General features: G+C 42.1%; 1 protein-coding gene across 1 annotated transcript in view; it reads right to left on the bottom strand.

Moving 5' to 3' along the window:
* Positions 1–2,368: 2,368 nt before the first annotated feature.
* TOP2B (DNA topoisomerase II beta) overlaps positions 2,369–17,697 on the bottom strand; it is a 251,965-nt gene continuing 236,636 nt past the window's right edge. The window contains exons 33-36 of the mRNA XM_070944595.1: positions 5,995–6,019; positions 3,795–3,888; positions 2,742–2,818; positions 2,369–2,563 (exon numbers count right to left, since the gene is read on the bottom strand). Of these exons, the coding sequence (XP_070800696.1) occupies positions 2,405–2,563; positions 2,742–2,818; positions 3,795–3,888; positions 5,995–6,019 (355 nt within the window). The 3' untranslated portion in view covers positions 2,369–2,404. The remainder of the gene's footprint in view (positions 2,564–2,741; positions 2,819–3,794; positions 3,889–5,994; positions 6,020–17,697) is intronic.

The raw sequence follows: 17,697 nt of genomic DNA, 5'->3' as shown, positions 1-17,697 counted from the left end.
TGTGTCACCAGTCACATTCCCCAACTGAGTCACTCCCTCCGGCCACTCTGGATATCCGTGGAGATGGCCTTGACTTCGGCTAGGATGTGTTTTATTTGACTGAGGTGTGAATTCTTCGGTGCAGCTGCAAGGCGCGATTTCCCATCCCCCTGCCTATGGCAACTCGGGAGAAGGTAAGGAAAGCTTCACGAGTTGACAGGTTTATTATTTGGTTGACTTTCCTCATATAAAAATATATACTTCATTTGTAGCCTTCAAGGCAAAAACATGTTATAGTGTTATAATAATGTTATTTCACTTGCTCACAAGCTATTACCGTGTTTCCCCGAAACTAAAACCTCTCCGGATAATAAGCCCAATCGGGCTTTTCAGCGCATGCAATAAAATAAGCCCCCCCCGCAAAATAAGCCCCCCACCAACTACTTACACGCATGCGCAGCCGGTCCTGCCATTTCCTCTGGTTGCTTGATGCACAAACAACACAATGTTAGGCAAGGCCAGAGGGGGAGAACATGCCCCACGCACCCCACACGCCCTTACCGTACCTACCAGTAACGCTGATGGCCGCTGCAAAAAGAGCGGCAGGCCAGCGACCCGCCTCGTGCCCCACTCCTGCCTCTTGCTTAGCTACCCACCCCCTTTAGGGATGCAATTTGGGGGGTGGCAGGTGGTGTGGGGGAGAAGCAGGACACGCATCTTACCTTTCCAGCTCCATCGTGTTCCTTGCCATTGTGTCCAGGGAAACATGTTGTAAACAAAAATCTTCTTGCAAGTTTAAACTTCTTGAACTTGCGAGAAGTTTTCTTTTACAACGTGTTTCCCTGGACACAACAGTGAGGAACGTGACAGAGCTGGAAAGGTAAGACGCGCGTCTCATGGCCCAACACATCCCACCCTGCCCCAATGGCAACAGCAGCCTGGCTGCTTCCCTTCCCCACTGTCTCTTTATCAAGAGGGGTGGCAGGTGGGGCAGGGGAGAAGCGAGATGTGTGAAGTGAGACGTGGCTCCCCTTGCCGTCTCTTCTCCCCCCCTCGCTGGGCATGGCAGGGCTCCTGCCCCTTGCTTAGCCACCCACCCCCTTTAGGGATGCAATTTGGGGGTGGCAGGTGGGGCCGGCAAGAAGCGGGATGCACGTCTTACCTTCCCAGCTCCGTCTTACCTTCCCAGCTCCGTCATGTTCCACGCCGTTGTGTCCAGGGAAACACGTTGTAAAAGAAAACTTCTCACGAGTTCGAGAAGTTTGATTGAACTCGCTTGTTCAATCAAACCTCTCGCCTCATGGAGCAGGACTTTGCAAGGCTTGTGCCATTGCGTGCATGAACGGCAGCACTGCCGCGAGGTTCGACATATCGGCGCAGCCGCGAGTGGCAGGATGCCAACTGTGCTGGTATGATGAAGCTCGCAGCGGTGCTGCAGTTTGTGCGTGCAACGGCACAACAAGCCTTGTAGAGTCCTGCTCCATGAGGCAGTGGTGGTGGCAGGACACGTCAGGGCAGTAGCGGCCAGCCGCTCGGCCAGCATGAAGAACAGGGAGGGGAGGCGACGGTGGGACATCCAGTCCTACGCTTGCTGCCTCCTGCACCCCCAAAATAATAAGACACCCCCCCCCGATAATAAGGCCAAGCCCTTATTTCGGGGTTCAAAAGAAAATAAGACCCTGTCTTATTTTCGGGGAAACACGGTAGGAAAACTTAGCTGAATAATAATCAGACATAATCACTACCTCTGAGCCAGTGGCACTAGTGACAAAAAAACCACTCTGGAGAAATTGTTCCTTAGCCCTACCATTCTCTTCTGTGGCATCACAAGGGCTGGAACCAAAACACCCAGAAGCAGATGTTAGAATCTGCTTTATGACTTTGCTAATCACCATAAAACAGTGAAAAATGGTAGAATAATTACAACTTTTTAAAGCATCAGTTTTTTAGGTTTCATTAAACACACTAGTGAGTTTTTGTTAATGTTCATATCCTGTTTATACCTTTTTCCATGGACTCTCTTAGCAAACAATAAAATATATTTATTTTGACCATGTGTAAACAAAATTTCTTTAGGGCAAGCCTCTATACACAAGTAAATGGTTTTATATTTTTAATGTTTAAACTTCATTTCAAAAAGGTTTGTTGTTTGCAACCATGACATTTAAAACATGTGCTTTTGCACAGGTTTCTAGAACAGTTCTACAAGCCCATCAGACAAATACATGACATTTCAACGAGTAAAAAAGAGCATAAAACTGTAAGTGTACAAACAAAATATTAAAATGCCTACACACAATAATAAAAACCATCAATTACAACATCACATAAAATAAGTCAAATGTACAAAAGGTCTGTGACAGAAAAAGACCAAAGGACAACTTAAAATATTTGCTGGAAGTTTGTGTGCTCTTTCGGCACTTAATTAAAACATAGCAAAATCATCATCTTCATCAGACTCCGCAAAATACTTCACTTCTTTTCTAGCCCGACCTGTCCGTGGCCTGGCAGTTGTTTTGGAAGCAAAGTCAGATGGGAAGATGTCTACATCAGAATCCTGATCAAAGGCTGTTTTCTTCACTTTCTGTTTTAAAATAATTATTAAAAGTTACTGATGAAGGTGATCCCAACTATACAACATTTTAAAGCTCCTAACTTGCTATCCATTTTTTTAAAAAACAATCTATTATGTAAACTAACCCATTAATTATTTTACAATGCTTTCATTACTAACCAGTAAGTGTATCTAGCAGATTGTTTACCTTGCTTCTTCCAGGGTTATATTCACCTTCATTTTCAGAACCGGATGCTTTCCTTTTCTTTGCTCCCCTGCCTTTTCCTAGTAAAAGATTGAAGGGAGAATCTACACCAGTTCTTTGTATGTTTTACCATACTAATTTTACCATACAGAGCCTTGGTGGTGCAGCGGACTAAGTGTTGTTATGTAGCACTTAGCTGCCAGCTGCCTGCAATTAGTGCGAGTTCAAATCTCACCAGGCTCAAGGTTGACTCAGCCTTCCATCCTTCCGAGGTAGGTAAATTGAGGACCCGGATTGTGGGGGCAATAAGCTGACTTTGTAGAAACACCACTTATGGGGGGCCAAAAGCCCTAATAAGCAGGTATATACAAAAGAATGAAGGCTAGTGCTATAAGTGCATTGTAAGCCGCCCTGAGTCTTCAGAGAAGGGCGGCATACAAATTGAACTAATAAATATAAATTGAACTAATAAATAATAATAATAATAATAATAATAATAATAATAATAATAATAATAATAATTCTTTTAATTAAAACATATTTAAAGATATATTATTAAATATAAAATTGTTTAGAGGAATTACTATTTTCAGGTAATAATTAACCCAAGACAACCAACATTTCTTACTGTATAAACAATTTCTCAAAAAAAAGGTCCTTGATTTAATCACAGACAACAGTGCATGTTGATACTTGATGGAATGACTCTTCCAGAATGAACCTTCTTGAATATTAAGGACAGCTGAGAAGCACTTTTGTATATTTCACTTTGTGGAGGCATACATTTTGCAGAAGACAAGAGTGGGCCTTCTTGGCTGTGGCATTAGATCAGATCTTTTTTATCAGCCTATATGACTCCTGTATGTTGTTTCAATTTTTTTGTATTGGTATTATAAGGAGTTTGAATTACTTTTTCCTTTTTGTAGTGTCTGTTCTTTTATTACTTATTTTATGTTGCTCTGAAATCTTAATATTTCTAAGGAGCACTTTAATAAAAATGTGTATTCACGGCACTAACACAACTGGAAGTTTTGAACATCAGGGTTTTTTTTTTACCTTTGGGAGCAACAGACTTCTTTGGAATACCAAATTCAGATTCTGAATCAGAGTTTATTATTTCCATCTTCTTAGGTTTAGGAGGTCTTTTAAGCTTAGAGGGCACATCTGATAGTTTTGCTGTTAATTATGTAAATAAATATTAAATTGCAGCAACACCAACAGAAATTTCATAAGGGTCTACTAATTCTCTTTTTTCCCCCTTCTACCCCCTTCCCCCATGAATGTATAGTGCATTCAGAAAGTATTCAGACCCCCTTCACTTTTGTCAATTTTGTTGTGCTGCAGCCTGATTCTACAGTTGTTGACATTCATTTTTTTTCTCATTAATCTACAGTCAGTACCCTATAATGGCAAAGTGAAAACATAATTTTTATTTTATTTTTATTTTTTAATTAATTACATTTCTTAGTGCTTTTTTTTTTATTGCAAAAGTTTTACAATTACATTTTCACCCCTTTTTCCCCCCCCACCTCCCCCCCCAATCTTCCCAACCTCCCTAACCCTCCCTAACCCTCCCCTCCCCCCAAACTTCCCAACCTCCCTAACCCTCCCTAACCCTCCCCTCCCCCCTGACTTCCCTATAATATACTCATAATCATGAAGAACCCTAATATAATAACATAATATAATATAACACTTATATATAAACTTGAGCCGTTCCCTCCCCTGTATAGTTTTTCTCTTTATCTCATTACTTTAAAAAATTTCTAGTACATTATTTTCAAGTAAAAGCTATTTGATACTTTCTAGTTTGATATTTGTTCTGAACATATTCTATCCACCTTTTCCATTCCCACTCATAAGTCTCTTGTGAACAATCTTTTAAATATGCTGAAATCTTCGCCATCTCTGCAAAACTGGCCATCTTCAAAGTCCATTCCTCAATAGTGGGCAAAGCTTCATTCTTCCAGTATTTACCTATCAACAATCTTGCTGCTGTTATCATATACAATATCAATTTTGTTTCACCCAATGTAAAACCCCTAACTATACCCAGTAAAAACAATTGTGGAGAAAATTGAATTTTTTTCTTCAAAACATTCTGCATGACCCACCAAATTTTTATCCAAAAAGCCTTAACTTTCCTACAGGTCCACCAAACATGATAATACGTAGCATCCAAACATTCACATCTCCAACATTTTGGCTGAACATTAGGGTACATACATGACAACTTTTTGGGATCTAAATGCCATCTATAAAACATTTTGTAGAAATTTTCCCTCAGGCTCTGCGACTGTGTAAATTTAACATTCTGAACCCAAATTTTTTCCCATGTTTCCAGCATCACTGGTTCTTCAAAATTCTGTGCCCACTTAATCATACAGTCTTTAACTAGTTCAGTTTCTGAATCTCTTTCTAGCAAAACATTATAAAGCCTTTTGATATGCATTGGACCTTTCTCTCTTATATGTCTAACCAATTCTTCCTCATGCAACATAATACCAGTTTTTTGGTCCTCTTTCCATCTCAGTTGTAATTGATTATATTGTAACCAAGTTAAATTAATCCCTTCATCCAACAGTGTCTGCAATGTCTTCAGCTGCCATCTGCCCGCATCTGTAAAAAGAACCTCTTTATATAAAAACCCCCCGAGTGACATTATATTTGTATTCCACAAAGTATGACCAAGATCCAGCCATAGCGGTATTTTATAATCCCATTTGAGTCGGTGCTTCTTCCAAACTCTCATCAAAGAATCTCTAAGTATATGACTTTTAAATACTTTATCTACTTTGTCGTCGTAAAATAAGTAAGCATGCCATCCAAATTCAAGATCAAAACTTTCTGCATTCAATATTCCAGTCTTTTTCCTTCCAAACCAATCACTTGTTAAAGTTAAAGCTGCCGCATCATAATATAGCTGTAGGTTTGGAAGTTTAAGACCTCCTCTTTCTGGAACATCTTGCATAATTTTCAATTTCACTCTCGGCTTCTTCTCGTTCCAGACAAACTTATTCACTCCAGATTGCCAAACTTTCAATTGTTTATCACTTTTAAGCACCGGAATCATTTGAAACAAAAAAAGAAATCTTGGCAAAATGTTCATCTTAACTGCTGCTATTCTTCCAAGTAAAGACAGCTGCAGTTTTTTCCAAGTCTCCATGTCTTTCTGCACCTCTCGCCACAACACCTCATAGTTATTTTGAAACAATTTCATGTTTGATTCTGCAACCTGAACTCCTAGATATTTTACCTTAGGTACAGTCTCAAAACCTGCCCTCCTTTCAAGTTCATATTTACGATCTTGTGTCATGTTTTTAACTATCATTTTAGTCTTTTTTGGATTCAGTCTAAAACCTGAGACTTTACCATAGTCTTGTATAATGTCCTTCATCAGGATTATTGATTCCATTGGTTGTGATAGGGTAACAACCAGATCATCTGCAAATGCCTTTATTCTGTAATCCTCTTGCCTAATCCTTATTCCTTTCAAGGTATTAGAGTCCCGTATTGTATTTAACAAGACTTCTAGTGTTAGGATAAATAAAAGTGGGGACAACGGACATCCCTGTCTTGTTCCTTTTTCAATTTTAAACTCTGTTGTCAAACTTCCATTAATGATGATCTGTGCCTTTTGCTCTTGATAAATTGCTGAAATCGCCTGTATAAATTGATCCCCAAAATCCATCTTTTTTAAAGTCTTTAGTAGAAAATTCCAATCAACTCTATCAAAGGCCTTCTCTGCGTCCAAAAAGACCAGCACTGCAGGAATCTGTTTATTCTTCTCAAGATATTCCAATAAATCTATTACTTGCCTTACATTGTCCTTCATGTGTCTGCCCTCGATAAATCCCGCTTGGTCCTCATGAATCACCTTTTGGATTACTGGCATCAGCCTGTTGGCTAATACTTTCGCATAGATTTTATAATCAGTATTCAGAAGAGATATTGGTCGATAATTCTCCGGTTTTTTAGGACCTACTTGCTCTTTTGGTATCAAAGATATGTAAGCTGTTGTCCATGATGGGGGTATTTTACCCCCTTGTTGAATATTGCAAAATAAATCTCTAAGTTGTTCCACCATTTCAGCTTGCAAGGTTTTGTAATACACTGCAGTCAAACCATCCGTACCAGGAGCTTTGGCTGTTTTTAACTGTTTAATTGCTACTATTATCTCCTCCTCTGTTATAGGATAATTCATTCTTTCCTTTTGTTGATCAGTAATTTTTGTAACTCTTTTATCGTTTAAGTATTTTTCTATAAGTCCATTCTGCACCTCCTCCTTGGCATATAATTTGGTATAATAGTCCACAAAAGCTTCTTTAATTAATTTTTGTTGAAAAATTTCTTTCCCTCCAATATCAATACTATCTATAGTCCGTATACTTTGTTTTTTCCTCAATGTGTAAGCCAACCATCTGCCCGGTTTATTAGCGTTGCAAAATGTATTATGCTTCGCATATTTTAAGTTTGTTGCAACTTGTTCCGCCATAAGCATTTGAAATTGGTCTCTCAAAAGTTTTATAGCACTGCTTATTCTTTCATCTGTTGGATTTTTTATAAGTAACTGTTCTTTATTCTTTATTTCTATTTCCAATTCAGATCTTTTCTTTTGTCGAAACAGTCTATGTTTAGAGTTCATGTAGATAAGTACCCCTCTCATATAAGCTTTACTTGCGTCCCAGACAATTTCAATTGGGGTACCTTTATTCAGATTTATTTCAAAAAATTCTTTCAGATGCTTTTTAAGTTCTGTTGTATTTTTTTCATATCTAAACAAGTTCTCATTTAATCTCCAGGAACGTCTCTCAACCTTATCCATCTCAATTTCTATCCATACTGGGCTGTGGTCAGTCAAAGTTCTTGGAAAAATCTTTGTTCTTTTTGTCTTGACAAGTAAATCATCTGACAACAAGATAAAGTCAATCCTAGAGAAGGATCTGTGTCTATCAGAAAAGAAAGTGTAGTCCAGTTCTTTTGGATTATGTATTCTCCAAACATCTTTTAGTTCCATATCTTCTTTCATGTCAAAAAAAGTCTGTGGTAGTCTGATTCTAGACTTTGCCAAACTCTTTTTATCTAATTTAGAATCAATTACTCCATTCCAATCTCCCATAATTAAAATAGATCTGTAATCCCATTGCAGTATTTTGGTATGTAGCATCTTGTAGAAATAGTCCTGTTGTTGATTGGGAGCATAAATTCCAATCAAAAGAATTTGGCCCTTTGCCGTAAGCAATTCAATTGCTACAAACCTACCATCTTCATCTGTTTCTATAACTTTAGCTATTAATTTTTTATTTACATAGATAACCACACCATTCTTTTTTTGCGAAGTTGAAGATATAAAATGTGTTCCTAGTTTGGAGTTTATCAGATATTTTTGATCTTGAGTTGTAATATGCGTTTCTTGTAAACAAATTATATCATTATTAAATTGTTTCAAATATGTAAATAATTTCTTCCTTTTCTGTGCTGAATTCAACCCATTAACATTCCAAGATAAACACTTAAAGGTCATGAGCCTCTTTTCGGAGCACAGAGCAAAATACTTGAAGTTCATCCGAAAGCTTCGATTTCGCTCCTCCCATAGCTCCAATCTCTTGTGCAGCACTCTTAACTGCCTCCTTGTCTTGTCTTTCCTGTTGTTGTTGTTGCTTTTGTTTAAGTAACTTAGATTGAGCTCTAGTTATACGTTGATCCTTAGATTCAATCATCCGAACCGAGTCCAAAATTGGAGAAGATTCCAGCAAGGGCTCATCCAAAAAACCTCCTTCTGCACCTTGCACTCCTTCTAATTCCTGCTTGGACTGTTCTTGCAATTCTCGTTGAGGTTGCTTCTCTTCACTCTCTTTAATCTCCAAAACTGTAGATGTACGTGGAGATGGTGTTCTTTCCTTAAGAATAGTAGTATAAAAGTGTTGTGCCTTCTCCACGGTATTCAAACGGCATCTTTCTCCTTTGTATCTGAAAATTATCCCAGCTGGTGCGTCCCACCGGAAGGGTATCTGTAAATTTTGCAATTCCTTAACAAGAAAGCCAAATTCTTTTCTAGCTTTCAACATTTTAGGAGGCAATTCTTTATAAATTCCAATTCGTGAGCCCCCAACTTGTACAGAAGTGTAAAAGGATTTTTGCAGGATATCATTTCTTATTTCTCTTTCTGTAAAATATATGACCACATCTCTAGGTAATTGTCTTTGTCTGGCCACCCAAGAGTTCACTCTGTAAATTTTGTCTATTTTATGAAAAACCACATCAGGATTAACTTGTAGAATCTTAGCCAAGGCCTCAGAACAGACTTGTCTCAAATCCTGTCTTTCCTCCTATCGAATTCCCCGAAGCCGTATAGCGAACTCCATTGCCCTGAATTGTATCATAACAATCTCGTCTTCAACTCTCTGCATTTTATTGTCAACATCAGCAATTTTATAATCATTGTCTTTCATCTTTACATTAACTTCTGATTTAAGTTCTTCAACTTTAAAATCAACTTTCCCAATAAATTCTGCCAGGCCAGATGCCACTTCTGATATTTTTTTGGTCACCTTGTTTTGATTCTGTTTCACCATATCTTTAACTTCATTAATTTCCTGCATAAATTCCTGGTGTGATTTTTGAAGTTTATCATCTATCCCCTGATGTGATTTTTGAAGTTTGTCATCTATCTCCTGTTGAGATTTTTGAAATTTATCATCCAGAGTTTTAGAAATAAATTCTTTTAAATCTCCCACATCAAATTCTCTTTTTTGAGTCTGTAACTGTTGAGCAGGGGGAAGCTGCGTTTCATGTTTGTGTGTGGGGGATCCCCCCCCTGTTGCCTTCCCTTCCTGCTTCTTTGAAGCCATCGTGCCACGTAAGCTAGTTTTTCTGAAGAGGGAAATTCCTTTTCCTTTCCCTCTTCCACAGAAACTTCTAAAAAAGTCCCCCAGATTTAATCAAGTGAAACTGAAGTAAAACAAAGTCAAATTTTAGAAAAAGAAATTTTTTCTTTAGATAGAGCAACTTTGTAGCAGCTTTATAACTTTGTAACAAAGCAGGAAGGCTTCACAAATCCACTTTCATTAGCTCGTTAACTCAAATGCTGGGCGCCATTTTTTTTCAAATCACTTTCACTCACTCACTTTCTCTTTTAAATTAGAAAGTCAACAAAGCACTGATACTTGCAGTTTTCAAGTTTCTGGATTCAAGTTGATATTTCCGTTGTTTGTTAAAATTAGTTCCTTTCGCTTTAAGAGTTTGCTGCTGCCGGCTTGTTCTGCTAATTAGCAGAAACGTCCCACGCCGCCCGGAGTTTCAGCAGGTTGGAAGGGAGCCACGCCTGTTTCCTCCCCAGAAACAGTTCCCTGGGGGGTTACAGGGGCTCAACCTGTACCCTGCTATCTCTTCTCCTTCAATCTTCAAGATTTTGGAGTTTTCGAGGACTTCCGGTTTGCGAGCCTCGGCGACGGCGGTGTTTCTTTAAAGACCGCCAGCCCCGCCGCCTGTAGAGCCGCCCCGCGATCGAGGAGCGGCTCGAAAACTACATTTCTTAGTGCTTAATAAACATCGTGTTGTCTGGGTATTTAATTTGGTTAACAATACATATTACATTCTTAATCACCACCCCTTTTTTCCAACCACTGATAAAATAGATTCCATGTTTGATAATATTCTGTATCTTCTTTCTGTTTCATTTTTAATGTCAGTCTGTCCATTTCTGTACACTCTAGTATCTTCCTAATTATTTCTTCATCTCGTGTTTCTTCATTTTTCCAGCATTGCACAAATACAATCCTCGCTGCTGTCAAGATGTGCAATATTAAATACATACTTTTCTTATCAAGTTTACCTGATATTATACCTAATAAAAATAGAATAGAATAGAATAGAATAGAATAGAATAGAATAGAATTCTTTATTGGCCAAGTGTGATTGGACACACAAAGAATTTGTCTTTGGTGTATATGCTCTCAGTGTACATAAGGTGAATAAAATACATTCATCAAGAATAAAAAGATACAACACTTAGTGATAGTCAGGGTTACTAATAAGCTATCAAATTGTACTAGGAAACAAATAAAAACAATGTAATTGAAAGTTACAAGCAACATGGTTATAGTAACATGGTTGGCTCCTTGGTTCACGGAGGAGCTCCGGGAGATGAAGCGCCGTAGGAGAGGCCTAGAGCCAGCCGTTCCGAATCCGACCGTTCCCAGTTGAGATTGTTCACATGATCCTATCTGGTGGCGATGGAGGTGGCAAAGCGGGAATACTTCTCCGCCCTCATCACGTCTCAGATAATCACCCGGCTGCCCTGTTCAGGGTGTCCCGCTCCCTCCTAAATCGGAGGGCGGGGGACGATCCTTTGCAGGGACGCGCCGAGGAGTTTAGTCAGCATCTGCTGGATAAGATTGCTCGGATTCGGGATGGTCTGGACTCTGACTGGGCAGGGTCTGACGGTGAGGAGGCAGCTAGTCTTGGGATCTGGGAAGAGTTCGATCCTGTCACCCCTGAGGAAGTGGACAGGATCATGGGAAGGTTGAGTGCCACCACGTGTGTACTGGACCCGTGTCCCTCCTGGCTAGCTTATGCGGCCCGTGAGGTGACACGGTATTGGATCCAGGCAGTAATAATGGCATCCTTGGATGAGGGGATCTTCCCTGCCACCCTGAAAGAGGCAGTGGTGAGACCCCTCCTCAAGAAACCTGCCTTGGATCCAACCATATTGGATAACTTTCATCCGGTCTCCAACCTTCACTTTGTACCGAAGGTTGTTGAGAGCGTGGTGGCACGGCAGCTCCCATTGGCCCTGGAGGATACAGACTACCTGGATCTGTACCAATTGGGTTTCAGGCCGGGGTACAGCATGGAGATGGCATTGGTCGCACTGGTGGATGATCTTTGGAGGGCTCGGGACAGGGGATATTCCTCTGTTCTGGTCCTCTTGGATCTTTCGGCGGCGTTTGATACCATCGACCATGGTATCTTGCTGCGACGGCTCGAGGGGTTGGGAGTGGGAGGCACCGTTTTACAGTGGTTCTCCTCCTATCTCTCGGGCCGTACGCAAGCGGTGTTGGCAGGGGGGCAGAGGTCGGCTATGAGGCACCTCACCTGTGGGGTGCCCCAGGGGTCGGTCCTCTCACCTCTCCTGTTCAACATCTATATGAAGCCGCTTGGGAAGATCATCTGTGGTTTTGGGGTGCGGTATCATCAGTACACTGATGATACCCAGCTTTTTATATCCACCCCAAACCAGCCCAGTGATGCCCTCGACGTGATGTCCCGTTGCCTGGAAGCGGTACGGACTTGGATGGGGAGGAACAGGCTTTGACTCAACCCTGCCAAGACCGAGTGGCTGTGGGTACCAGCATCTTGTTCCGAGCGAGGTATTCCATCGTTGACCATCAGGGGTGAGGTGTTACCCCCTGTGGATAGGGCCCGCAACTTGGGTGTCCTCCTGGATTCACGGTTGTCTCTGGAAGACCATGTGACTACCGTGACCAGGGGGCATTTGCCCAGGTTCGCCTTGTGCGACAGTTGCGCCCTTACTTGGACCAAGATGCCCTACGCACCGTTACTCATGCGCTGGTCACCTCCCGTCTTGACTACTGCAACGCTCTCTACCTAGGGCTGCCCTTGAAAACCACTCGAAGGCTTCAGCTGGTGCAGAATGCGGCCGCGCGGGTTGTGATGGGAGCGTCCCGACACTCCCATGTTACACCCCTCCTGCGCGGCTTGCATTGGTTACTGGTTGCCCTTCGGGTGAGGTTCAAGGTGCTGGTTATCACCTATAAAGCCCTTCATGGCCTAGGCCCGGGATATCTGTCGGACCCCCTGCAGCCAGCGACAATCCCCAATCGCCCGGTGTGTTCCCACAGACAGGGCCTCCTCACGGTGCCGTCGGCCAGACAGTATCGGCTGGCGACCCCCAGGGGGAGAGCTTTCTCTGTGGGCGCACCCACCCTCTGGAACCAACTTCCTTTGGAGCTCCAGATGGCCCCTGACCTTCGCTCGTTCCGCCGTGAGTTGAAGACCTGGTTGTTCCATAGCCTGGACTGATGGGGGGTTTTTAATGAATTTTAAACTGTTTTAAATTGGATTTTAATTTTATATCGTTTTAATGGAACTATGCATTTTACCGTTGTGAGCCGCCCGGAGTCCTCGGAGATAGGGCGGCATATAAATTGCATAAAATAAATAAAAATAAATAAATAAATAAGTGGGAAGAGATAGATACTAGTAAGGAAAAGAATAATAATACTAATACAGTCTTAGTAAATTATTTGACAGTGTTGTGGGAATTAGTTGTTAAGCAGAGTGATGGCATTCGCGGAAAAACTGTCCTTGTGTCTAGTTGTTTTGGTGTGCAGTGCCCTATAGCGTCGTTTTGAGGGTAGAAGTTGAAACAATTTATGTCCAGGATATGAGGGGTCTGTAGATATTTTCACAGCCCTCTTTTTGACTCATGCAGCATACAGATCCTCAATGGAAGGCAGGTTGGTAGCAATTGTTTTTTCTGCAGTTCTAATTATCCGTTGAAGTCTGTGTTTGTCTTGTTTGGTTGCAGAGCCAAACAAGACAGTTATGGAGGTGCAGATGACAGACTCAATAATTCCTCTGTAGAACTGAATCAGCAGATCTTTGGGCAGTTTGAGCTTTCTGAGTTTGCACAGAAAGAACATTCTTTGTTGAGCTTTTTTGATGATGTTTTTGTTGTTAGGTGTCCATTTTAAGTCTTGAGATATAATAGAACCTAGAAACTTGAAGGGCTCTACTGTTGATACTGTGTTGTCTAGTATTGTAAGAGGTGGTAGTATAGGAGGTTTTCTTCTAAAATCCACCACCATTTCTATGGTTTTGAGTGTATTTAGTTCAAGATTGTTCTGGTTGCACCACAAGGCTAGTTATTCAACCTCCCGTCTGTATGCAGATTCATCATTGTCTTGAATGAGACCAATCCCTGTTGTATCATCTGCAAACTTCAGTATTTTAACAGAGGGATCTTTTGAGATACAGTCATTGGTGTATAGAGAGAAGAGAAGTGGAGAGAGCACACAGCCCTGGGGGGCTCCTGTGCTAATTGTGCAGGTATCTGATTTTGCTTAGCTTCACCTGCTGCTTCTTGTCTGTTAGGAAGCTTATGGTCCATTTACAAGTGTGGTCAGGTACAGCTAGCTGATTTAGTTTAGTTAGAAGACTATCTGGAATGATGGTATTGAATGCTGAGCTGAAGTCTACAAAGAGGACCCTTGCATAGGTCTTTGGAGATTCAAGATGTTGTAGGATGTAGTGCAGAGTCATATTAACAGCATCATCTGTCGATCTATTTGCTCGGTAGGCAAATTGCAAGGGGTCTAACAGTGGATCCGTGCTTGTTCTCAGGTGGCCGAGCACTAGTCTTTCAAAGGTCTTCATAACTACAGATGTTAGAGCAACTGGTCTGAAGTCATTCAGTTCCTTGATGGAGGGTTTCTTCGGCACTGGGATGATAGTAGAGCATTTGAAGCAGGAAGGAACATAGCACATCTCTAGTGATTTATTAGTGAAAGAGGCGGTGGTGAGGCCCCTCCTCAAGAAGCCTTCCCTGGACCCGGCTGAATTAGCTAACTACCGTCCGGTCTCCAACCTTCGTTTTGTGGCGAAGGTTGTTGAGAGTGTGGTGGCACGACAACTGCCCGGGCACCTGGATGAAGCTATCTATCTAGACCCGTGCCAGTCGGGCTTCAGGCAGGGGCACAGCACAGAAACGGCATTGGTCGCGTTGGTGGATGATCTCTGGAGGGCTCGGGACAGGGGTTGCTCCTCTGTCCTAGTCCTATTAGATCTCTCAGCGGCTTTTGATACCATCGACCATGGTATCATGCTGCGGCGGTTAAGAGGGTTAGGAATAGGGGGCACCGTTCTGCGGTGGTTCTCCTCCTTCCTCTCCGACCGCTCGCAGTTCGTGTTGGCAGGGGGGCAGAGGTCGACCTCGAGGCATCTCGCATGGGGAGTGCCACAAGGGTCGGTCCTCTCGCCCCTTCTGTTCAACATTTATGTGAAGCCGCTGGGTGAGATCATCCGTGGTTTTGGGGTGAAGTGTCATCTGTACGCTGATGATACTCAGCTGTACATTTCCACCCCAGACCACCCCAACGATGCCCTTGATGTGATGTCTCGCTGCCTGGAGGCCGTGCGGGTCTGGATGGGGAGGAACAGGCTCAGACTCAACCCGTCCAAGACCGAGTGGCTGTGGCTGCCGGCGTCCCGATATAGTCAGCAGGTGCCATCGCTGACTATTGGGGGTGAATCTTTGCCCCCCACAGAGAGGGCTCGCAATCTGGGTGTCCTCCTGGACGCACGGCTGTCTTTAGAAGAGCATATGACGGCCGTGGCCAGGGGGCCCTTTTATCAGGTTCGCCTGATCCGCCAGTTGCAGCCCTTTCTGGACCGGGACGCCTTGCGCATGGTCACTCATGCCCTTGTCACCTCCCGGCTGGACTATTGTAATGCTCTCTACATGGGGCTCCCCTTGAAGAGCACTCGGAGGCTCCAACTGGTGCAGAATGCGGCCGCGCGGGTGGTTATGGGCGCAACTCGTTGTGCCCGCGTGACACCCCTCCTGCGCGAGCTGCACTGGCTCCCAGTGGTCTTCCGGGTGCGATTCAAGGTGTTGGTTACCACCTTTAAAGCGCTCCATGGCATAGGACCCGGGTACCTTCGAGACCGTCTTCTGCCACCAATAGCCTCCCACCAACCAGTCCGCTCCCACAGAGAGGGTCTCCTCAGGGTGCCATCAGCCAAGTTATGTCGGCTGGCGACACCCAGGGGGAGGGCCTTCTCTGTGGGAGCCCCAGCCCTGTGGAATGAACTGCCCCCGGAAATACGCAAGATCTCCGACCTCCGGGTGTTTCGTTGCGCATTGAAGACCCTGTTGTTCCGCCAGGCCGGGCTATCAACTTAATAATTTTAAATTGGGGTATTTTAAATTTTTGGGGTTTTAAATCGGCCAAATCTATTTAATTATTTTAATTTTTAATTATTGTTGTGTCTTGTGTTTTTAAATTGGCTGTACACTGCCCTGAGTCCTTCGGGAGAAGGGCGGTATAGAAATAAAATTATTATTATTATTATTATTATTATTATTATTATTATTATTATTATTATTATTATTATTATTATTATTATTATTATTAATGATGCGGGTGAAGATGGGGGGCCAGTTGGTCAGCACAAGTTTTTAAGCAAGAAGGATTGTTTGGACCTGGTGCTTTTACTGGCTTTTGTCTGTAAAATAGGCTTTGCACCTCATTCTCTGTAATCACCACAAATGGTGGGCCCAACCAGAGGTGGTGGGTAGATTGTAGGAGGCTTAGCTGTTGTTGGTGTGTCTGAGATGGGGATTGTGGAGATGGGTGGCAGTAGTTTTCTCTCAAACCTGCAGTAAAACACATTCAGGTCATCTGCCAGTTGTTGATTTCCTTCAGCTTGGGAAGAAGGTTTACCGTAACCGGTGATATTTTTAAGAGTTTTCCACATGTTTGCTGGTTCATTTGTTGAGAACTGATTCCTCAGCTTTTCAGACACTCCTTTTTGCTGCTCTGATCTCCCTTGTTAATATGTTTCTGGCCTGATTGTACAGCATTCTATCACCGTTTCTGTAGGCTTCCTCTTTGGAATGACATAGTTGCTTAAGTTTAGCTGTGAAGCAAGGTTTATTGTTACTGTATATTCGCAGGTTTCTGGTTGGCACACATAGGTCTTCACAAAAACTGACATATGATGTTATAGTGTCTGTGAGTTCATCCAAGTCTGCAGAGGTATCTTCAGAAACATTCCAATCAGTGCAGTCAAGGCAAGCCTGTAGCTTTAGCTTTGCCTCCTCAGTCCGAGTCCTCACTGATGTAATTGTTGGTTTCATGGTTTTAAGTCTTTGTAAGCAAGTACAAGGTGAATCATGCAATGATCAAAGTGTCCCACAACTGCTCATGGTAAAGACTGATAAGCATCTTTTAGTGTTGTGTAGCAATGGTCTAAAGTATTCTTGCCTCTTGTGAGACAATTGACATGCTGAAAATATTTTGGTAGCTCTTTCCTTAAGTCTGCTTTGTTTAAATCTCTCAAAATAATTGGAAGAGAGTCTGGGTATTTAACTTCAGCCCACATAGTCTGGTCAGCTAGAGTTCGTAATGCATTGTTTACACAAGCTTGTGGAGGAACATACACAGCAATAAGGAGAAATGAGGAGAACTCACGTGGGGAATAATATGGTTTGCAATTGATAATTAATGTCTCTAAGTCCACATCACAGTATTTCTTTAGTATAGTTATGTCTCTGGACCAGTGGTCATTGATATACAAACATAAGCCTCCTCCCTTCTTTTTACCAGATGTTTCTGCAATTCTGTTTGATTGTTGTATCTGAAATACTGGAATATGCAGGCTGCTATCGTCAATTGACTCATTTAGCCAGGTTTTAGAGAAGCAGAGAGCTGCTGAGTTGTAAAAATCAGAATTGCATCTATTTAAAAGAAGTAATTCATCCATCTTATTAGCGAGTGAACGTAAATTAGTCAGAAATATTGAACGGAGAGGAGTTTTTATTCCACTTTTCCTTAATCTATTCAAAATTCCCGCTCTTCTTTGCCTCCGGAGTTTCCTCCATTTATTTGTGTTTATCCATTGTTTTTTTTTTTTTTATTGCAAAAGTTTTACAATTACATTTTCACCCCTTTTTCCCCCCACCTCCCCCCCCAATCTTCCCAACCTCCCTAACCCTCCCTAACCCTCCCCTCCCCCCAAACTTCCCAACCTCCCTAACCCTCCCTAACCCTCCCCTCCCCCCTGACTTCCCTATAATATACTCATAATCATGAAGAACCCTAATATAATAACATAATATAATATAACACTTATATATAAACTTGAGCCCCTCCCTCCCCTGTATAGATTTTCTCTTTATCTCATTACTTTAAAAAATTTCTAGTACATTATT

Source organism: Pituophis catenifer, unplaced genomic scaffold (assembly GCF_029215685.1).
Source record: "Pituophis catenifer annectens isolate HBS135680 unplaced genomic scaffold, rPitCat1.0.hap2 SCAF_5, whole genome shotgun sequence".
Classification (NCBI taxonomy): Eukaryota; Metazoa; Chordata; class Lepidosauria; order Squamata; family Colubridae; genus Pituophis; species Pituophis catenifer.
Note: the sequence above shows the minus strand (reverse complement) of the source record. Positions and strands in the feature narration are given on the sequence as shown.